The sequence below is a fragment of the Furipterus horrens genome, unplaced genomic scaffold, assembly GCF_987537825.1.
Source record: "Furipterus horrens unplaced genomic scaffold, mFurHor1.1.pri manual_scaffold_7, whole genome shotgun sequence".
Classification (NCBI taxonomy): domain Eukaryota; kingdom Metazoa; phylum Chordata; class Mammalia; order Chiroptera; family Furipteridae; genus Furipterus; species Furipterus horrens.
This window is the reverse complement of record NW_028327177.1, coordinates 36,113,249-36,136,721: the sequence shown is the minus strand read 5'-3', so window position 1 is coordinate 36,136,721 and position 23,473 is coordinate 36,113,249. Positions and strand designations below refer to the sequence as shown.

Genomic DNA, 23,473 nt, shown 5'->3' with positions numbered 1-23,473 from the left:
GCACCAGGCAAACTGCCAGAAGCCAGGCGGCGGCACTGTCCCCTCTCTGACCCCTCACCACACAGCCACAAAGCAGTGAAGCAGGTCGCCCCACCTTGGCAATAACCTAAGGCTCTGCCCCACACAAGTTACAGGTGCTTTTTCTACACAGGCTATGCATGCTGCTAAGACAGGAAGTAAAAGCAGCTCTACCTAATACACAGAAACAAACACAGGGAGGCTGCTAAACTGAGGAGACAAAGAAATGTGACCCAAATGAAAGAACAAAACCCCAGAAAAAGAACTAAATGAAATGGAGATAAGCTATCTATCAGGTGCAGAGTTCAAAACACTGGTTATCAGGATGCTCAGGGAACTCCTTTAGTATGGCAAAAAAAAATAAAGGAGAAATATGAAGGTTACAATATGTTGGTTTCCACAGGAAACCAACAGAGAAGGGAAGGAAGCCAGGATTCAAACCAATGATTTGGAACATAAGGAAGAGATGAACATTCAACCACAACAAAAAGAAGAAACAAGATTTCAAAATAAAGAGGATAGGCTTAGGAACTCTCTGGGACATCTCCAAATGTGCCAACATCCAAATCATAGGAATATTTGTAGGAGAGAAAAAGAGCAAGAAACTAAAAACTTATTTGAAAAAATAATGTAAGAAAACTTCCCTAATTTGGCAAAGGAAATAGACATACAAGTTCAGGAAGCACAGAGAGTCCCAAACAAGTTGGATCCAAAGAAGACCACATCAAGGCACGTGATAATTAAAATGCCAAAGGTTAAAAATAAAGGAGAATCTTAAATGCATCAAGAAAACAGAAGAGTTACCTACAAAGGAGTTCCCATGACTATCAGATGATTTCTCAAAAAGACACTTTGCAAGCAAGAAGGTACTGGCAAGCAGTATTCAATGTGATGAAAAGCAAGGACCTACAACCAAGATTATTCTATCCAGAAAAACTATCATTTAGAATGGAAGGGCAGATAAAGTGCTTCCCAGAAGAAGTAAAGTTAAAGGAGTTCATCATCACCAAGCCCTTATTATATGAAATGTTAAAGGGACTTATTAAGAAAAAGAGGATCAAAACCATGAACATTAAAAAGGCAACAAATTCACAACTATCAACAATTGAATTAAAAAAAACCAAACAAACAACTAAGCAAACAACCAGAACAGGAATAGAATCATAGGAATGGAGACCGTTTGGAGGGTTATCAGCCGGGAGGGGGATTGAGAGAATGGGGAAATGGTGCAGAGATTAAGAAGAATAATTGGTAGAAAGAAAACAGACAGGGATATGTTAAGAATAATAATATAGGAAGTGGAAAAGCCATAGAACTTATATGCACAACCCATGGACATGAACTAAGGTGAGGGGAATCCTGGAGGGCAGGAGTGGTACTGGGCAGAGTGGGGCAAAGAAGAAAAAATTCAGACAACTGTAATAGCACAATCAATAAAATATATTTAAAAAAAGAAAAGACAAATTATATTAAAAAAAAAGAAAGCCTATACTTATGTGGATGATGACTCTAAGTATAGGTGTAGAAACAATATGAGTAACAACTACTGTTTATAGTTTTTCAGAAGAACTTTAGGTAGTGGGTAGCATTAGCCTCTTTTACAGATTAGGAAGTAAAGGCACAGAGACATTAAAAAACTTGCATAGGGTCATAAACTAGGTGAAGAGAGAGACTGGGTTCATCTGATTTTTAAAAAAGCTATGCTCTTGATTATTATATTAATTATTTTAAAATATCCTTCCAACTGGGTTTGGGGCTTGCACTGGTGTAGTACACAGTCTGCTTTGTTGGCCCACTTTTACATCTAGCTGGCTTATTTAATTATCATCAACACTTTAGAAGAATATAGGATAGCTGCGGCTGGTGTGGCTCAGTGGACTGAGAGCTGGCCTGTGAACCAAAGGGTCGCCAGTTCGATTCCTAGTCAGGGCACAAGGCTGGGTTGTGGGCCAGGTACCCAGATAGAAGCGCGTTAGAGGCAATCACACATCAATGTCTCTCTCCCTCTCTTTATCCCTTCCTTCCTCTCTCTCTAAAATAAATAAATAAAATATTTTAAAAAAGAAGAATATAGGATAAAAAAGAAGCTGACAATTAAAATTTAAACTATATGTAGTAAAAAAGGGAACACTGTTGTTCAGTCTCCCATTCATTGTCCAAATAATCAAGTTTGTATAAATATTTGACTGGCAATCCAAAACACCGTTTTCAGTGTGAGGGTATCTATAAGCATATGCCCAAGGGACACTGAGTTTGGTCACCTACCCTTGACAGAGAGATGGTGAGGGGACCCCCATCCAAATAAGGTTTCATCACATAGAATATAAGCAACTCTGAGCATCACTCAAAAGCCTGATGCATAGATACCCTACCCCTGGAAGAAATCTGTTATCAGAGCCCTTTTGCTTACTTTGCTTGGTGATAGCTATTAATTCAAGCCTAAGCTTTGACGAACTTTCATCACAAGAACTCCATGCATTTAATGTGAGGGGAAAAAAAGAACTAAAAGGAAAAACAATTTTAATAGGCTCTACATTTTGCTTTTATTTTCCTGAATTAGGCTGTTTCAATCACTATTTCCTTTAATTTCATTTTTATTTATTGATTTTTTACAAAGAAGAGAAGGGAAGGAAAAGGAGAGAGAGAGAAACATATATGTGCAAGAGAAACATTGATCAGTTGCCTCTCACATGCACTGAAAATGGGAACCTGGCCTGCAACCCGGGCATGTGGGCAGACCAGGAATTGAATTGGTGGCTGTCCTGTTTGTGAGACGATGCTCAATCCACTGAGCCACACCAGTCAGGGCTATTTCCCTGAATTTAAAAATAATTCTGTTAGTTTATGAATTTGATGCACGTACAATTACAATACAACCTGCCTACCACATATACTACAGTGGGAAATGTTTAAAAAACAGCTCTTTGGGGAAAAATAGTAAGCATCATGTCTATTATAAATTTAACTAGCATAAAGGATGTGCAGTATCTCATTTACAAATGATAATAAAATATACAACATTCTTTATTGTAAATTCCACATAGTCAATTGAGAAGCCAATTGATTCTCACAGAATGCTTCTGTCGATTTCTGCCTAATTCTAGTATTGTAGCCAACCTATGATTACAACTGACAAGATAGTTCTGACTTAAGCTTTCATATCAGTTAATGAATAACACAAAAGTGAAATAATAAAAATATATGGTGAAGATATGGTATGTAGAAATTCAATTATTTCTCAATTTGTGAGTGAATTTTTTGCTGCACTGGATATAATGTGTGTATGTAATGGCTACTTAATGTTAGAATGTTAATTATTTACATTTTCTCCACTATTCTCTTAAGTATAGAATTACAGCCAGCAAAACAAAAATGAAGCCCTGATTTGTAGAGTTTACTGATTTTAGATTTCCATAGTGTGAATACTTCTCTCATGGTGGCTGATTTCAATGTAACATTATTGAATGCAGACTAAGGAAAAGATGCGTGGTAGCCACCACTATGTAGTGTTTCTATCACATAAATAGATACAAGATACAAACAGCCTCCAGAGCATAGGTAAGGGTAAAATGCAGTAGAATTATTAGGAAATGATGAGTTTTAGTTTTCTTCACATTTGTTTTCTAATATAATTTAATTGTAAGTCTATATATAATTTTTAATAATGGCTGTTTATCAATTGGCTCTCATGGGTTGAAATGAGTTGACTCTAGCAAACCATTGTCCCTCACCCTCCCTTAAAATACTTCTTTATTTTTTGATGTTATCCTCAATACTAGGGGAAATGAATATGTATGGAGTAATCTAGAATCCCAATGTTCTCATACTGGCACTGCAATCAAAATTTATCATCAGCTGTGGCTGGTGTGGCTCAGTGGATTGAGTGCCAGCCTGCAAACCAAAGGTTCGCCAGTTCAAGTCCCAGTCATTACACATGCTTGGGTTGTGGGCCAGGTCCCCACTTGGGGGTGGACAGGAAGTAGCCACACATTATTTCTCTCCCTCTCCTTCTACTCTCTCTAAAAATAAATAAATGAAATCTTTAAAAAAATTTGCATCATTAGAATAATCACAATGAGAAATCAAAGGACCTTCTAGTTTGCTAGGTACAACGATGAATTTCCTCCCAAATCTATCTTGCATCAACACAAATCTGGAAATAACATATTTTTGTTTTTATTGCTATTCACTCATAAAACTGTTAGAAAAGTAATAACAAAATGTTGAAACCAATTTTGTTAACTGATACCTCCTATTTCAAATATATGGCACTAAAGTGGCTTTAAATAAAGTGGCAAATGTTTTTCAAATAACAACATTCATTTTAAATTATTATTTTAGAAAGACAATGAAAGGTGTGCCTATATTGGGGTAACAGAAGACATATTACTTTAAACATGGCAGTAGAAATGCATTAATTTATGAAACTCCCCTAAATATTTCAGTAACTTTACACTTCAATTTTATTTTTTAATATTTAATTTTTCTAAATTTATTTTTAAATTATAGTTGACATATGTATTTTATGAGTTTCAGGTGTATAGCTTGGTGGTTAGACCTACAAAGTGATCACCCTGGTAAGCCTAGTAACCATCTGTCACTATATATAGTTTTGACAATATTATTGACTGTATTCCCTAAGCTGTACATTACATCTCCTTGACTTATATAACTGGCAGTTTGTACTTAACCCTTCACCTTTTTTGCCCATCTACCCAATCCTGTCCCCTTTGGCAACCATCAGTTTGTTCTCTGCATCTATAAGTTTGTTTCTGTTTTGTTTGTTCATTTGCTTTAAAATTAGATTCCACATAGGGATGAAATCACATGTTATTTGTTTTTCTCTGACTTAGTTCATTTAGCATAAAAACCCTCTAGTTCTATCTATGTTGTCAGAAATAACAAGATTTCACTTTATTTTATTGCTGAGTAATATTCTATTGTATATTTATATACCACCTCTTCTTAATCTGTTCATCTATCGATGGACACCTAAGTTGTTTTCATTATCTTGGCTACTATAAAAGAATAATGCTGTAATGAACATAGGGGTGCATATACATTTTCAATTTCTTCAGGAGAATACCCAGCAGTGGGATTGCTAGGCCATATGATAATTCTTTTTTTTTTTTTTAGGAATGTCCATACTGTTTTCCATAGTGTCTGCATGAATTTATAATCCCAGCAAGAGTGCATAGGGTCCTCTTTTCTCCACATCCTCTCCAGCACTTATTCTTTGTTGCTTTTTGATAATAGCCATGCTGACAGGTGTGAGGTGATATTTGTGGCTTGGATTTGCATTTCCCTGATGACTAGTAATGTTGAGCATCTTTTCATGTATCTTGGCCGTCTGTATGTCCTCTTTGGAGAAGTGTCTATTCAGATGCTCTGACCATTTTTTAATTAGGTTGTTTGAGCAATTTTATTTTTAAGAGCTCAGGAATCACTGTGTATCTGCCATAGAAATTTTAATTTAAGTTTAAATTAAACTTGATTAAAAATGTGAAATTGAACACAGTAGGCCAAAAGAGATCATTTGTATTTTTTTATACTACTTACTATTCTGTAAAACAGAGGCAGTATTAGCCCCCCGATTAGGAAAAAGTTTATTTACTATTTAGGACTGCTGTTTGTAAGGTACTGAAGCCTGAAGTTTGAAACATTTTTCAGCATCATCCCAAAAAGGACGAAACATCATACTTCATTATCAAAAAGCTGGTGGCATAGAGCAAGTGCAGACTCCGTGTACAACTGCTCTGCAAGGCCCTCTGCAGCATGAATGCTACCGGAGGGTGGGCAGCCACCAAACTGATGTCTCATACAGGCTGTATACAGGAGAATGCTTCTTTACCTAAAGAACTGGCAACTCTCCTCCAAATTCCCATCCTCTAGGCCATTTAAAAATACCCTTTCTTCTCTCCCTTTATTTCTAAAGTGTATAGAAACTTGAGGAGCAGCTGTTGACAGAGCAGACTTGAGTGAAAGAGCTCGTCATGCGTGGCTGACCTGCCTGAGCTTTGGACACTGGAAGGTTCCCTAAATATGAGCCTGGTGCTCCTGCTTGAGTTTTCTTTGAGGTAGCATGTCATGCAATCCAGTTTAACTTCTCCGGGACAATTATGATTTTACTCGGCTGACACCTGTGACTCGTCGTCGTCGGCAGCCGTCCATCTCGAGAGACGATGGTGTAGCTTCCCAAGTGTCTATCTGCACCGCCGAGAATGGCTGTGCAGTCCGACTCGGGAGTGACACGGTATCTGTCTCCTCCCGTGTTGAATCGACATCTTGCGATGACGCTGGAGTGTCCTCTCCAGTGGAGCTGAAGCTACAGAGCCTGGGCAGGTTGATATGGAGGGTCTGCTGTTGCCCATGCAGCAGACCCCCCCTCTCTTCGCAGCTGAAGGGTCCAAGGGAAAGACGGAGTCGATACAGCTTGGCTTCAGGTGCGCCGCAGGAGTTGCCGGTTTTGACTACAACGTCAAACCGCCTTAGGGACTCCGGCTCCGGATTTTCTGTCGGGGTTTACTCCCTTAGCCTTTCCCCTGAAGAGGTATGCCGCAAGGCAGCGGAGGTTTTTTGGAGTCAGAGTTTTCCTTCTCTGATGTACCCTGACTGGAAGATCGAACCAGCGACACTTAGCTCGCAGGCCGACGCTCAATCCACTGAGCTAAACCAGCCAGGGACACCTGTGACTAAAATACAAATTAAAGTTGGATAATGTAAAGATGATGGTTGGATGTTATTTATACTGAGTGATGGGGGATTAGTTGGGTGAGAGGGCACACAGGGCTCAGGCTGGATTTATGCGTTGTTCTTGAACCCCAGTGGCTGTCGTCTGCTGAGAGAAGCCATGCTGGCCCAAACAGAGCTGTCAGTGGGGTGGCATGCATGGGTGTGCCAAGTTCTCTGGTACTAGGAAAATCTCACTTGCTCCAAACGACCCTGAAGGGGATATTCATAAACAACTGCCATCCCTTTCCTTTCCCTCTGAAGGAAGGGCTCACTGACTGTCTGAAGATCTTAGTATAAATGAAGAAAAAAGTCAACTTTTTGCTTAATGTGGGGAAGATATGTACTGTATACCTACTAAACATTTATTGCAACAGGCACTTGCTGAGTGTGTTCACGCGCAACCTTGATGTTATGAGTGCTAAATTTTGTATGAGGAAACTGAGTCTCAGAGAGACAAAATAATTTGCCCTGGTTCAAACCTACCTTCTCTCCAATTTGGTTCTCAAGTTCTGCTCTTTTAAAAAAGACAATTTATTAAATAAGCAATATTCTTAAAATACTAGACTAGTTGAAAACTTAAAAGTATATCTGTTCATTTGGTTTTTAACTTGTTTCTCTTTTCAAAACACCTAAGTTTTCAAATTAATAGGGACATTATTAGAAGAATAAGTCGTGACAGGGTGTTTATTGTTGCTGCTTCTTGGGTGGTTGCGGTATGCAGCCATATGATTAAACCCACAGTGAAAGTGTGGCATAGGCCCAGCATGACACATCTAAACGTGTTTGATGGTTTGAAGGGGGGATTACCAAGGTTTTGCAAAACTTTACAACCTTGTGCAAGACTTTGATAGTAAAATATATATATATAACTGTTTTAAAGTGTAAAGTATTACCTAATATGCAACGTTCACAAAATTGAATCATTCAAAATTTTAGAAAACTGAAACAAGAAACTTAGTGATTTCTCCACTGCAATGGTACCAGCAACTAGAAATATGGCAACTTCAAACCACTGTAAAACTTTAACCAATTATTTCTCCTAAGAGTTCTAGGAATATTATTTTATCCATTTGTTGATACCAAAAAGTGAATGGCAAGGGGAAAAGAAGGAGGAGGAGAGATGAAGGGAGACTGAGACAGGCATTGAGAGTAGAAGCTTCTTGAATGGTGAGTGAATGTTATTATATAATCTTGACAGAAAAGCCAGGAACTACAGACTGATTTGCACGGTGGGCTGGTATCAGAAACTGTGTTGTGTATGTTACCTGTGTATTTCTTAGAAGTTCTTAGAAGAGCTATATTTGAAAATTGTTTTATATAAAATTTAGCCCTGGCTGGTGTGGCTCAGTGGATTGAGCACCAACCTGCAAAGCAAAGGGTCACTGGTTCGATTCCCAGTCAGGGCACATGTCTGGGTTGTAGGCTGGGTTCCTAGTTGGGGGCATGCAAGACCATTCATTGATATTTCTCATCCTTTCTTTCTTGCTTCCTTCTCCTCTCTCTAAAAATAAATAAATAAAGTCCTTTAAAAAATTAACTTAATAGTACAGGTATAAAAATGGAAAGGGCTGTGATGATAATATATGAATAAGTAGCTAGATTTTATAATAGACCAGATCCAGGCAGTTTCAGGCTCATATACCTACACAGACAAAGACACTACTGTTCTAAAATCTGCCTCTTTTGAATATTACATAAAAGGTAGGAACTCTAAGAGGATACATTCAAAACCAGATTACAGAGATAATCATCTCCCTAGCCCTGAAGGAAAGCAGTGTGTGAATACTTCAAGAGCATATATTGGCCCTGAGCACCGAGACTCTGTTCATACTTGCCTAACACAGATTTCTTTTGGCACCACAAAGTCCAATGTGTTTTTTCAAATATTATTTTCTTAAGGCAAAAATATCAAAGAAGAGAGACAGAAAATAATCTCAGGGGAAAAAAAAAAAAGAAAGCCCAGGAAGAAAGCTGTCATGTTCTGTGTTTCAACTTCACAAAAGAATTCTGAGGAGAGGTGTGAGACTTTCAAATCTCTTGTCATTCAAGATATGAAATTCTAATCTAGTGGCGCAGCCAGTCCAGGCTCAGACTTCATCAAATATGCTGACGAGCTGGAACAGGAGGAGGTTCACTTCCTTACTTCTGGTTTCCATCTTCAATTGGCACCTCATTTGCAGATCACGACGGCCACTTGCTGTGCAAGCTATGGAATTCCGAGATGGGCAGGAGCATGGACATCTGAGTTTTACCAGGTGAAAAGTTACATCACCCTGCCATACCTCAGTCTCCTGTCTTCAGGGAATTGTTGAATTTTATACAAAGCCTATTTATAAACCACTGCAAGTGATACTTGCATTCATCTTGCACTGTGAAATCATTTCCTCATCAATAATTTAACCTAAGAAATGGATTAGAGGGACTATGAAGGGACTTCTCACACACGCAAAACAGAAACCAAATAAACAATCCAAAATATCAATTCAGTCCTCTTACCTTGTTCTTTGATCTGACGAATTTGCTTCACAGTTTCTTTTAAGATTGCACATTTGTCAGGTTTGAAGTTAAAGTTGTCTATATCGTTAAAATTTGCAAATATCAGCTCTGCAAGTTCTTCGATATATTTATTTTCCTGTTCACGATTGCGTTTCTCAGTGCTCCTCTTGGGGCTAAAAAGAAGAGACATGTTTTTATTATGAATTTGAAAAAGAACTATTATGATGAAGATAATCATGTTAAACAAATTCTGATACAAAGATAGCCAACAAAAATTACTTATGTAAACACAAAAGTACTTCACGGTGGGGGTCGGGGGGACGGATGGACGGACCTGAATTTGCTCTAAATGTTGCATGTTTTTTTTAAAAATTAAACTCATCCCAGTTTATAATTATACATTTTACTTGTGTGATCATTTGTCCAATGTGTGTAATGTTTCCCACTGACAAGGATCAGGGCAACTTGCTCACCTCGGTGCCTAATATAATGCTTGGCTGTGAAATTTACGGTTGAGTAAATAAAGGAATGTTTCAGATAAGTTAAGGGAGGTCTCATTTATAAAAATTTTGAAGTTTATTTAAGATTATTAAAAATAAGAAAGGGAAGTTAACCTAGTTAAAACAGGAATAAATAAATTTCAACTATTTTTGGTAAAGCATAAAAATAAGAGAAATAAATCTATATAATTTCAAAGACTTCTTTAGGATGTTAGTAATCCAACCAAAGAGCCTTTATTTCAATAATGCACAAACCACAGTACTGCTAGAAACAAAAGTGAAACTGACCCAGGATATTTGTTAACTGTCCAAGCTGAATGACATGCAAAAATAAACAAACAGTCCAAGTTCAACTGAAGTTTTAAAAAGTTAATGGAAGGCAAGGAAAAAAAATTGGCAAGATCTTCTAATTTGAATTCGATAAACAGCAAACTCAAGAGTTCCTTTGATAATAAGTGGACCTTTCTTTCCTCAAGTACAGTAGAGGGCCCACTAAAAGACCTTCAAACAACATAGTGCATAAGCAAAGCAAGCTGATTAAAGTAGCAGTTCTCTGTATTTTTAACAAATTGGTATTATTTGTGTATAATGGCTATTCATAAACTCTTATTTCTGTAATGGACTTCCATATATTGGCCTCCAAATGTTAGCTTTATTTTCACCAACTAATAAACCTAAGATGGAATACAACTTTTCCATTTTATGGTGGTTACATGATTTGGCCAAGATCACCAAATGAGTTACACTGGTAGAGCAAGGATCAAAATTTGGTTTTCCTAAGTCTCATGATTATTCCTAGACTGTAGTTGATTAAGAACAAGGAAAGGGAGGGAGTGGCTAGTATTTACGGAGCAGCCAACTTCCCTTTCTGGACCGCTCTACCCACACTTCCACCTCCCTCTATTATTTCCCTCCCCCACGCCCAAGATAATAAAGAAATGACAGGCAGGGGAAGGGGGAGCTGTGTTACGAAGATGGGAGAGCACCAGGGACTGGGCTTGAGAAGCCGCCCCGCCACTGCCCACTGCCCCAGCACAGCACTGGCTAGGGTATGCGGCTCCACTGGAACACGCTCCAGTTGACCAAACTGCCTCCTAGAGAGCTCCTTAAGCACTAAGGCAGGCTGACAGACAGAAGGCTGTGGTCAGCCAGGAAGTACTAGGGAATCTAGAGGCAACACACAGGAGCTGAAATGTGGACAGTGGTGACTGAACAGGCTTATTTTGCTTGGCACCTAGAAGGAGAAAAGGAAATATAAAACGTTGGCTCTTTGCTCCTCCTTCCCCTTCTCTTCCTCCCTTAATAACTATTTCTAGTCCTCTTCCGTACCATTCCCCATCTCATTGTTTCACTGGCCATTTAATAGAAGTTGCTGTTTTAATTTAAATTTTAAAGTCATTTACATGATTTAAATAATCAAATGCATGAAGTTTCTCTTCTATATTTGTTCCCTATTTGGCTCGTTCCTATCCCCCAAAATGGATAACAACCCTTACATGTTTTTAATTATCCTAAAATAATACAAATATAGATTATTTTCTTCCCTTTTTACACAAATGGTAGTACAGTTCTCCAAAAATATTTTCTAAACCCTGCCTTTTCTAACAATATTCTTAAAGTTTTTTTTTTCTTCATATCAATCCATAAACAGTGCCCACATTCTTTTTCACAATAAGCTGTGTTGTGTTCCAGGTTATGGATGCTTAGTTTAAAGAGCTCCCTACAAGCATTTAGGTTTTCCTAATCTTTTGTGATTATGAACAATGCTATAATAAGTAACCTCAAACATACATCATTTTGCACATGTAAAAGTATATTGTTGGAAAATTCCTAGAAGAGAAACACTGCTAGTTCAGAGAATATGTTATTTATAACTTTAACAGATCCTGCTCAGTTACCTTATGCGGAGGCTATAGCAACTCAGACTTAAACCCATAATATATGACATGGAATCTGCTTTAAAATTATTTGCTTTACTCACTGAAGAGCCACAATCTTTGTCACCAACTCAAAGTCAAGTAGATTTAACATTTCATGTCTTGCTCATTAAAAACAACAGCAACAAAACTCGGTATAAAACTAACAGCAGATCTTTTTAGTATGGGATCTTCTTGCCTTTATGATATTCTGTGATCCAACAGAAAAGAAAATGTGAAAAATTCAAGATTATAGAATAAACAGGTTTTAAGAGTGAAGTACAGAGAGGATATCAGAAGAATGTAGCTTTCCCCTTCTTATAAAGAATAAGATCAGTAAATGATTATCATTTCCAAAAATGTCAGCTAAATAATACACATTTGATTGACTGTCAAGGAGAAAAAAAAAATCATAATATTTAAATCACGTGTAAAATCAATGCTACAATATCAAAGAAGCATGCACATGGTTTTCATGGGCAATAATCATTCTGTTTCTAAGCAAGACTAACCTGGGTCCAAGCTGGTCAGGACATTCCTTGCGCTTTCTTGACTCTGCCCTGGATGGGTCAGAGGTATTTTCTCCCATCCCACTCATCTTGAACACATATCAGCAACTAAAACAGAAAACACGGGGGAAAGTGAAAAGAGCTGATGCTCAAATGTCTGACCAATTTACCAACAATGAAAAAACTTTGACGTAATCAGAAATTTGACAACAGTTGACTGATATGCATGTATAACTTCTAATAAAAGAGCTGCCTCTTTTTTTTTTTTTTTAACCTTGCTACAAAAGGTTAAGCAAATGTAAAGTTTACCATTAAAAAAAAAGAAACCAAGCAAAGCCTACCTCACAGGAACCATACTCTTTAACCAGGAGTTGTGTTTCATCAGCACCGTGAACCACAATCTGCTAGCCCTGGGTTTCTGCTGCCAGCCTCCAGTTTCAGGAGCAATCTTGCACCATGTGGAAACTACAGGTGTTATAAGGGGCCCCTCCCAGTCTCTGTTTTAGGTTGGCCAATGTGAAGCCTGTGCTGCAATTGCTCACTCATGACAGCCAACCCCAGGAAGAAGCTGTGCCACGCCACTAGCTGAAGGATTCCAAATTTGACCAGGGAGATGACACCCCTCTGCTGGCCCTGCACAAGGCCTCCCTAAGCAATGGCCCTCCAACAGAAGTTCCTGACTCCCTCCCTGCTCCTTCATCAGTGCTCACCCAGGGCAGCTCACCTTTTGAGCACACCTCCTAGCCCTGGCTTCCTCTCTGATATCCCTGACTCCCTCCCTCCCTCCCTCCCTCCATCCATGGATTCACCCAAGGTCTTAAAATGCACAAAAAAAATCAGGTAGTATTACTGGCCCTAACCAAGGAGGACAATTACTAGCTCCTGCTGGCTGAATTCCTTCTGGTAGTAAAATAAAAGGACAAATAATAAGAGAATCAGTGTGTTCACATTTGTCATCATTAGCAGAACCCAAATAATATTTAAATATGCAAAGATCAAGAGCAACAGAAGTGGAGTTCTCAAAACAAACTAGACAAAGGAACTAACCAAGATTTTGAGGACATGGAAGATAGTTGTTACTTAAGGTGCTCAGTAACTGCTTAGCCCCTCCAAATAAAATAAAAGGAACCACAAAAAGTTTTAGAGAGTGTTTAAAGTACCTCCTAGAGTTCTATGCTATTCCCCTCTTCCTTCTGTCCCCCAGGCTGCTAAAATTCCCTTCGCTTTCCTTTACTTTCTATACTGGCTTTCCTTTCTTTCCAGATTGGAAAAATCAGAGGTCAGGGTCAGTCAGTAGAAGGTCAAGGATTTGAGGAAGATGGTAGACAGCAATAGGTCCATCAAGAGCAAGGGCAAATAGGAAGGTAGGCTAAGAAAAATACCACCTGAGAGTGACCATGGCGCATTGCTGTCACCTACCTATCAAACGGCCCAGCTGTTTCTGCTCCCCTCCGTGGAATCTGCGATGCTCAGTCTCACTACACTCAATCCGTTCGGCCTCAACTCCAATCCAGGAAGACAGAGGAGTTAGTCTTTCTGTTAGGAGTCACGTGTAAGTAGGAAGAAGAAACACTGTAGCAGCTGAGGTAGCCTGTACAAATTGCACACTGTATTCACAGCTCACACAGGAGGGACAAATCTAAAAGCTAAAGCCTGAGCTTCCTGCTGCTAGGAGCAATGTAACCAAGTCCCAAGGTCTGTGCTGTCCTCACAATTTTGGGCTGATAAGAGGTACAATCTGTATTTAGTTACTAATAATTTAGCATTTACTATGTACCAAGAAAAAACAGACTGTGAGAAGCAGTAAAACAGAGGAGTGAATGGCCAGTATCCATATTCAAGTCCGCCACTTGGTGGGACACTAAGAAGTGGCCTCTCGTGCCTTAAAGACCCCTTCTGTGAAATGGAGGTAATCAGTAGCAGCTCCAGCACAGGGACGCTTAGAGGACCAGCAAATGGCAGAACTGGCATTGATACACAGGTCAACACACTCCTGCTCTTTGCTGAAATGTTATGGCAAAGGGTCTCTCGTTACATAAGTCATTCTTCCTCTAGTCACAGGCACAGGTCAGGTGAGGGAAGCAACAAGACCTGGACTGCATGAGCTTCCTTGCTTGACTTCCCCCTCACCTAACATCAGTTATTTGCCCAGTCGGCCTGCCTGCCAGCCATGGGACGCCAGGCTAAGTGCTGCGAGGAGCATGAGCAGGAATGATGCTCTCAGGAGGGAAGCAAGGAGAGGGGGAGATAAATTCATACACAGAAAACGTAAGGAAAAGGTGAAGTAGGTGACGGTGTTACACAATGGCATGCATCCAGGAAAGAACATTTTGCCGGCTGGAGTGGAAGAGGCACTGCGCAGGCCCAAGAAAGCATCCCAGTTACAGAGCGGGCAGGGGAGCCGGCCACTGTTGGGGGCATCAAAGCCCAGGGGGCAGAGCAAAAGCTTGGCCTGGGCACCAGACCTCTCTCCGAAGACATGCTACAGACACTCATTTTCTCTATTTCTCTTGGAACCACAATTCCCAGGGTTTCAATCAGGAGCATGTAAGAAAAAATATTACTCATCCAATTTAAGAAAGCTTTCAACAACAAAAAAATTCCAGGACTTTTCACCCTAGAAGTATCCTTCTATAAATCATAAAAATGAAAGTAATATTTTATCATGAAAATATAACCCTCAGTATATAACAAAATGCCCGATTATAGTAGGTATTATGTGGTAACTTTTAGATGAAAATGGCTGTTGCCCCCGCCAAAGTCTCACCGTGTATATTAAGAAGTCTAGTACTATCAGAAAAATCAGAAAGCTTTTCAATAGACAATTAAAATAAGTGACTGTTTTACTTAAGTTATATGTACTCAGTTTGGGATTTTATAGCAGCATCAGCATCATCTACCTTTAAATTCCCCCAAATATAGATAGCAATAACTGTAACTTTGCATGAAGGGACGGCACTGACGTATGTCGACAAGGGGACTGGGAGATCCGGAGTGAAGCAGGGAGCGACAAACGTTTTCTGGTCTATGTAGGAAAACCATTTCAGTAGACTGTTTATATTTTATTTGTATCTACTGAAGGCTGGCTCCCAAACCACTGTATCTGTAGCTGTAAAACATTACTACTTTCCTTTTGAAGTGCCAAGTTTCCCCTTTTTTATATGATGACACCTTAAATACATTTCCTCAAAATCTAAAAATTTCAGCTTTATACACCTGCTTGCTTCATTCTCTTTCTGTGTCTGCCCCATATGTGCCCTTACTGAGCAATTTTCCTGGGCTGTGTATGCCCAGTATTTGGTGGCAACCAACCTAAAACCCACCAAAGGGAAAACAGGGAGGGGGGCAGGCTGCAGGTACTGGCCAAGGGCAGGTAGATGCACCCTGCCAGCCATGGCCCTCAGGCTGGGGATGCCCTCTGAATCGCCGCTCCTCAACAAAGACAAAAACCCAAGAGACTCTGAGGCGAAATAAAAAGGAAATGGAGTGAATTTAGGGTTGCAGCAGGGAGAGGAGGAGGGAAAGCAAGGTGGTGACCAGCAGCCGCCAGCTCCGGCTCTGTCTCCTGCCTGCCACGGGGCCAAAAGTAGATGCAATACTGAAGCAGAATTCATGCCCTGCTCTTTAGTGGATGGACCAAATAATTAACAGTGAACCTCATTAACGAGGGGCTCAAACAGAACTGTGCTGCCCTAATCTAGATGACTCTGACTGATACTCTTCATGCCCTATTTGAGCTCAGCTGGCAATAATGTTAGTGTTTCACACCAGAATGTGTGGTCGGGGGCTAGGTGAGTTAATTGTTTTTTTCTACTCAAGTGACACAGATAAAACCAGAGATAGATAGAATGATAGACTAGCTAGGTAGACAGATCTATGACTTCTAATGTGCAGGTACACATAGAAAAAATCATCAAAAATAAAAGAAACTGTATGGATGGGTGAGTTTTAATGCATTTTTGTACATCAAAGTGAAATAGTGATTTCCAGAGAAAAGGTGGGAGATGAAAAACACTGAAGGGTGGCATTGAAGGTTTAGAAATTTCATTTTGTAAGCAGGTCTAAACTAAGAGTTTCTTTAAATTTCTGCATTCACAGGAAATTAAAATTCTTGAGCGTTTCACTCTCAATTCTGAAACTGTTAAATGCAAATCAGAAAAACTGAAAATGACACAAGTAAACTCTCGGGTCGTAACTGATGGTAATTGCAGTCGTCGAGAACAGTTTCTCCCAGATGTTGGGGAGCTGCGAAAGGACAAGACTGGAAAAGATTCAATTTGTCCCTTCTTGTTATCTGCAACAATAGTCCTGCTTTCACTGTGGCAGCACACCCCCACCCCCCGCCTTAAAGAGTTATAGCACAAGAATAATGCCATTTTTTTTTGTTTTTTTTAAGTAATAATATTCTGGGAGGGGTGAACAATCACAGTTAAATCCTTAGCATAATGACAGAAAAAAAAAAAAGAACTTTAACACAAATTTTTTAAAAAGTACACTTCTTGCATGGAATTCATCAGTGTAACTTACAAGCTAACGAAACTGCTGCTTACAATATAGCCTCATACCATTAAAACTAGTTAATCCTCCAGAATTGATGTAAACGATAATGTGGATATTATCTGTTATCAGTGCTGGCCATCTTCCAAACAAGGCCTATAAAACTGTCAGATTTAACATACGCTGAACAAATTCAGTAAAAGAATAAATAAGGGTAATAATGTTGCTGAAATGCAAACATAATAAGCAGTCAAACATCAGATCTCTATTGCTAGTTTCAAAAAATATTTTTACAAAGTTAGGGCCTCTCTGAAATTCCTTACTTCGAGATGAAATTTATAATGAGATGACATACAAAGAGCTGTTGAAACAACTTCTCTTATCAACACCTAGTAGAGGAGGAGCTGCCTGATAAATCGTCTAGTGCTTGATCTGAGATCAGAAAGGCTTCCAACGCCTGCCAGGTACTCCCTGCCCTCTCCATACAAGAGATGGTACATGGATGGCATTGTGGTGACATCTGTAGTCTGGTTCTTCACAAACTTTGTAAGTCTGAGAAATGCTCAAGTAATATTAGAAGTGAACATAAATCTTCACTTAGATACTTTTCTGTCTCTATTCTCTCTCTCAGAGCTCTCCACAGCTCAGAAGCACACAGTTAATGACGCACTCACTATTTCTTTATCAGGAGTGAAAACATTTGTTCATTCTAAACTCGAAACAGTTTCTCCTTCAAAGTATACTGTGTTGCAGAAAGGATCCCTTTATGCTACAAAAGTAAAATTTCTAGGCCAGACCCTGATTAAGTGTAAGAAAGCACAGTAGTATCTAATGCTTAATTACACAAAAATCTGCTTTTAGGACATAGATGCCTGAGAAAAGGTAGAAAACAGTAGGCCAACCTTGAAACTCAGTAATAAGATACAATAGAAGAGGCATCAAGTTGACAGAGAAGGGAAACACCTCTTTCCAAACACTGTCAACTGGACAAAATTACCCAAAGCAAACATTATTTTGGCAAGACCCCAGCTTTTGGCAAAAGTTAAATGAATATTCTCTGCAGTAAATATGTAGATTATGCAAGAGTATATTGTTGATTCATACAAACAAGCAAACCAAGAAGCATCACATGTACAAATGCAGCATAAGCAGACCTTTGAGGATTTGCTCAATGCCAGGATGAAAGCACACAGAAAAAAATCAAGCATTTTCCTCCCACTGGCAAGACAAGGGAGATCCTTTACACAGTGCCAGAAGATGCTCTATACAATATTTCAAAAATAAAATTTAGCTAATAAAATAGTAATTATTTCCCCAAAAATATCATTACTTTTTACCAGGCAATAAGAACACTTTAACTTCATCTTTAGAGAACACTAGATTGCTTCTTGCTTTTCATACAATAAAATTTTCATTTACGTCACATATTATAGTCTGTGTTTACAGATCCATAGAACTGCACATTGATTCAGTGACAGTAGTTGCAAAGTTTTAAGACTTACTTCATGTAAATCCAGAATAAAAGGCATCTTACTTAGAAATTTTCTGTTTAACTTCACAACTTTTGAGCGACTTTATGTATACTTGACTCTTAAAAATTGACTGCAATAAGCCAAATACACACTACCATTACTAGAATATGATTTTTCAGTAATACCTCACTTAACAGTTCACAGCTGAAGGGGGGATTAAAGAAAATAATACATCCTACAACTACACCCGCTCTGCTCTGAATAATATGGCTTCTGTACCTACTTCTCTTAGGCTCTCTCTTACTCCCCAAAACAGTAATAACAGTGTATAAACAAATGTTTAAGCTTCAAATTCCTTCCTTTTCAATATCTGCTGCTCTTAGATTTACTTTTGTATAATGGCTTGAAAGTGGTATATTAGACAGTGACTTGAAGACATATTCCATTTTCTGACTGAAAGCCAAAAATACTCATGAATTTTTTAGCTGGAAGGCACTTCGAGATGCCACCGGGAAGACTGTCATAAACACATTAGGCTGCAAATGGGCAGCAGTCACTCTGGAACACATGCTGCAATAGTCAAATAAATGTTAAATTCATGCTCACTGGCTATACAAATATTTTGTTGTAACGTTTCCACCATTTACATCTCTCTTAAAGGAGCAAAAAAATCCTCTCAAGTCTTCTTTTAGCAAAATTCAGTGCAGAATACTTAAGTAACGGCGAGCTGATGCAAACTATCATTACCAACAGGGGGGGAACGTCTAGTCTGACATGACATACCAGGGCCACAAGATGGTTTCTACTTTCTGAATTCTCACCAACTCTGTTCCTTAATATAGCCACTGACTGGGCTGCTGATATATCCATCAACGTCAGTGGTGCTAATACGGCCAGGAATGGCAACACTAGGTTTTAATAAGGCCTCAAATGAGAAAACATCCAGGGAAGAAGCTGCATTCCTTGCATAATGTAACCATTTCCCTCCTCATCAAACCACATGTTCCTCAGTCCCTATTAATATTCAGAAAACCAGTTTTCACTGCAGGCTTACTATTCTGGAAAGAAGTCATCAAACTAAGAATTACAATGTGCAATAGTACTTGTGTTTGAGATTCATAACTTGTCCAGATTAAAATTCAATTATCTTTCATGGGTGTGAAACCCATTCTAAACTTCTTTATGAGATTAAAGAAAACTTTCTTATCTATGAGGAAAACTTACTGAAATGGCAAAGGCAAGACAGTCTATATCGGCATAAAAGTATTTTTATTATCTTACTTGTAAAAAGTTTTAAAATAAATAAATGAATATCCTCTGCCATATGATGCTGTTTGATCTTTTTATGCTGACGTTTATTGGGTACAGTATTGTACTTATGAGTTAAGTGCTTTGTATACATTTTCTTGCTTAAAAACCCACATTTTAATGTTTTTATATGTGCATGCCCACGCACACATGCACATGCACACACACACAACCCTCACACATTATCTAACCTCTGACCTACTTCCATAAGTAATTTGCCCAAGTCACACAGGTAGAAAAATGACAGGTCAGGAGTAAAACTCAGGTGTAATTATAATAGCTATCATTTATTGAGTGCTAACCATATTGGCAGAAACTCTCTACCTACTTTACATATATGAACTCCTTTAGTTTCTGCAATAACCTTTGATTCTCACCATTTTACAGATGAGGAAACTGAGGTACAGGAGAGATAAAGTCACCTGACCAAAGCCACACAGTTAGGAAATTTTACAGCTCACAGGAGAATCCAATCAGTTCACCAGTTCTTAACTACTGCAACATGAGCACTGAGGAACCTATACCTTCTTAAAATTATTGTTTAAATATAGTTGGTATACAACATTGTATTAGTTTCAAATGTACAATACAGTAATTTAACATTTACATACCTTACAATGTGATCACCTCACTAAGTCTAATGATCACCTGTCACTGGGCAAACTTACCACGATATTATTGACTATTATCCCCTTCAGAGGTATGTATGTATGTGTGTGTGCGTGTATAAAACTGATTTTAAGGTGGGGAAGTGGGGAGAAGCATCAATTTGTTGTTTCACTTATTTGTGCATCCATTGGTTGCTTCTTGTATGTGTCCTGAGCAGAGATGAGACTCATTACCTTGAGTGACACTCTAACCAAATGAACCACCCAGCCAGGGCCTAAAGCAGTACATTTTAATTTAATTTTATAAACAATAGGTAAATTAATTTGAAAGTACTTTTCTTTTTGCTAAAAATGTAGTGGCATCAATGTAAAATACAAAACACTTCTTTCTGTAAAAAATGCCCATACTTTAGAGCCATTCATTTACCTAGTCAATAAATAATGCACAGGCAATGTCGCAGACATTAGAGATACAGCCATAACAAACAACAAAAGATCCTGTTCTCCTGAAGCTCACGTTCTAGTGGAGAAAGGAAACCATGCCTCAGCTTATAAACAATCATTTCCTGAAGAGAAATGAAGTATTACTGTTATTACTGAATTATCATTAAGTTTTTGAAATAACAAAACCAGCTAGGGATTGTGTCTAGTGTACCAAGAATGCTGAAATTCATTCAAAATAGTAAAAGCCCCTTTTCTGATAGAATCAGAAGTAGTAATTGGTTAATTTCAAAAGTCAGTTATCAAGAGCAGTTCTAGAAAATGATATCTATTCTTTAATCATTTCATTTTAACTTTAAACATAAAAATATACTTGAGTATCAGTCTCCATTGGATTTTCAAAGTCTTGCATAAATCTTATTGATCACTAAGGCATTGTCTACCATTGCCAATTTTTATTTAAAATAGAGCTAGACACTTATAAGATTCTTATAAAAGCTAATTTTGACTGAGTTTTTAAAAGCATTCACCTTAGTTTTTATAGAAACACGTGTCTTTTCAAATTCATACTTAATCAATTATACAACACTTAATTAAACTATGCAATTACAATAACAGGTCTAACTGGCATAAACCAGTTTGGACAAGGAGCTGGCTCTTGGTAAGCACGCAATGCCACTGTGGGGCAGAAGTGTGGGGCATTCTGCAGTTGCCCACCAGCCCAGGGCAGTGAACAGCAGTATCAGTCCTGTGATTGACAGTGGGGAATGTGATGAGCATGTGGTTGTTCCAGTCTATCAGCCCCAATGGAGGTTGATGAGAAAATCAGGATTTACATAAAATTATCCCAAGGCCATTGAATCATTCACCAAATATTAAATATCTATTAGGTGCCATGCATGGTTCTAGATATTGAGGGATACAACAATGAACAAAACAGATTAACTCTTTTGTCTGTGACTCTTATATTCTAAAGAGAAAGGACAAATAGTAAAACAAACATTTACTGTATCAGGTAGTGATGTGTGCTATAAAAAAAATGAGGTCGGGTTAGGATAGAGTACAGGATAGATGGGGGTGAGGAGTACTACTTTAACTAAGCTACCAGGAAAGTCCTTTCTTGACAGAGTGACCTCTGAGAAGCAACCTTTCTAACAGAACTCTCAGGATGCATAAAAGAATTTCTTTATTATGCAACCATTAAAATAAAATTCATGAAAAGCTATACAATGTAGTGGCTAAGAGCACACCCTCCAGTATCAACTCTGGTTTGTAATCCCAGGAATACCACATATTAGTAATGTTAATTATGTTAATTGATCTCTTTGGACCTAAGTTTCTTCATTTGTAAAACTGTAGAAATAATAAAACATACCTTTCTAAGTTTGTTGAGAGCATGAAATGTAAGGGGCACAGAACAGAGACACTGGTACCTATTCAGGGCTTATTTAATAAATGTCAGATTTTTTGGAGGTTGAATTTAATAGCATGTAAATATTGTGAAATAATGTAAGCTGAATACAGCTGGAAAGGAAAATTAACTTACAGGAAAAAAAATCAAGAAAATTCACCAAAACATCAGCAGTTAAAAAAATTTTAATGGGCAGTATGAATGTAATTTAGTTTTTGTATTTTCCAAATTTCCTTTCATTAACACATCATACTTTCATGAGCTTACGAAGAGAAAGGAAGGAAGGAGGAAGGAGGAAGTGGGGGAAGCAGGAAGGAGGGAGGGAAGGAGAGAGGGAGGCAGGCAGTCTGTCATTTTGGACTCCTCCTATTACATCCTTTTTTCCCTAACTTTAGGAAATTTCTCATGCTGTTTTCTCCTATTGATGTGACTCTTTTAAAGCAAAAAAAAAAAAAAAAAAAGCCAACCAAACAAACAAAAAAACCTAAATCACAAACACCTTCCAGCAAAGGTTACTAAAATTGCTCTTCTTCCTTAGGAAAAGCTCATCCTTCAAGTTCAGCTGAAAAGCCATCCTCTTATGAAGGCTTCCTAGATTCCACGGAAAGGAAATAAAGGTTCCCTTCTACTTGATCCCCAGCCACCACAGGTAAAGTTAACACGTCTTTCTCCTGCACCCTTAGGGCATTCTCTTGGCACCCACTATCTTCATGAGCCAGCCCTGCTCAGGCCCCAGGCTGGCCCACACTGCTGTCTCCCCCTCCCCTTTCTTATTCATGTTTATTTAACTCTAAACCTTGAGTTCTTTTTTAAATTTTTTAAGAGTTTATTTATTTTTAGAGGGAGGGGAAAGGAGGAGAAAGAGAGGGAGAGAAACGTCAATGTGTGGTTGCCTCTCACATGCCCCCCGACTGGAGACCCGACCTGTAACCCAGGCATGTGCCAGTGACCTTTTCGTTTGCAGGCCCGGGCTCAGTCCACTGAACCACACAGGCCAGGGCTCTTATGAGTTCTTTATCTCTACACATACAGGAAAACACATCCTAGGGAAAAAGTATAAGGCCCAAATAAAATGCTTGTCGTTCAGGAAAAAATCAGGAATATATTATGGCCTCTTTAGGAAGTTTAAATTATGTTTCCTTACTAGAGTAAAACCTGTATATAACAAGTATTTTTCTGAAATACTCTTTTTTGAAATGTTCTTCCTCTGTTCTCTGCCACTGTTCTACAGAAAACTTGGTTTGGTGGGAGGACCTCTGATTCTTTTTTTTTTTTTTTTTCATGATACAAATTCCTACAAACTTTTTTTTGGTTGGATTGTTACAATAACTCCAAGCAGTATTTGCTCAGAGGCAATGGTTGCCATTAAAAATAGAAAAAGGCAGCTCTGGATCAACAGAGGCCTCTCTTCCTCTTCCTACTCCCTCTTCCTCCAAAAAAAAATCCAATTTGGTCTTATAAAAATAAGCCAACTTAAGTATTTTTATTTGCAGATAATAAATACATGTACCTACAGAATGATTTACTGAGAATTACTAGAATTTAAAAAGTTATTTGCAAGATTT

General features: G+C 38.4%; 1 protein-coding gene across 2 annotated transcripts in view; it reads right to left on the bottom strand.

Annotated features, from left to right (window-relative positions):
* NCOA2 (nuclear receptor coactivator 2) overlaps positions 1-23,473 on the bottom strand; it is a 192,010-nt gene that overhangs the window by 97,143 nt on the left and 71,394 nt on the right. For both annotated transcript variants that reach the window (XM_090283589.1, XM_090283590.1), the window contains exons 2-3: positions 12,175-12,279; positions 9,247-9,419 (exon numbers count right to left, since the gene is read on the bottom strand). In XM_090283589.1, the coding sequence (XP_090139715.1) occupies positions 9,247-9,419; positions 12,175-12,260 (259 nt within the window). In that variant the 5' untranslated portion in view covers positions 12,261-12,279. The remainder of the gene's footprint in view (positions 1-9,246; positions 9,420-12,174; positions 12,280-23,473) is intronic.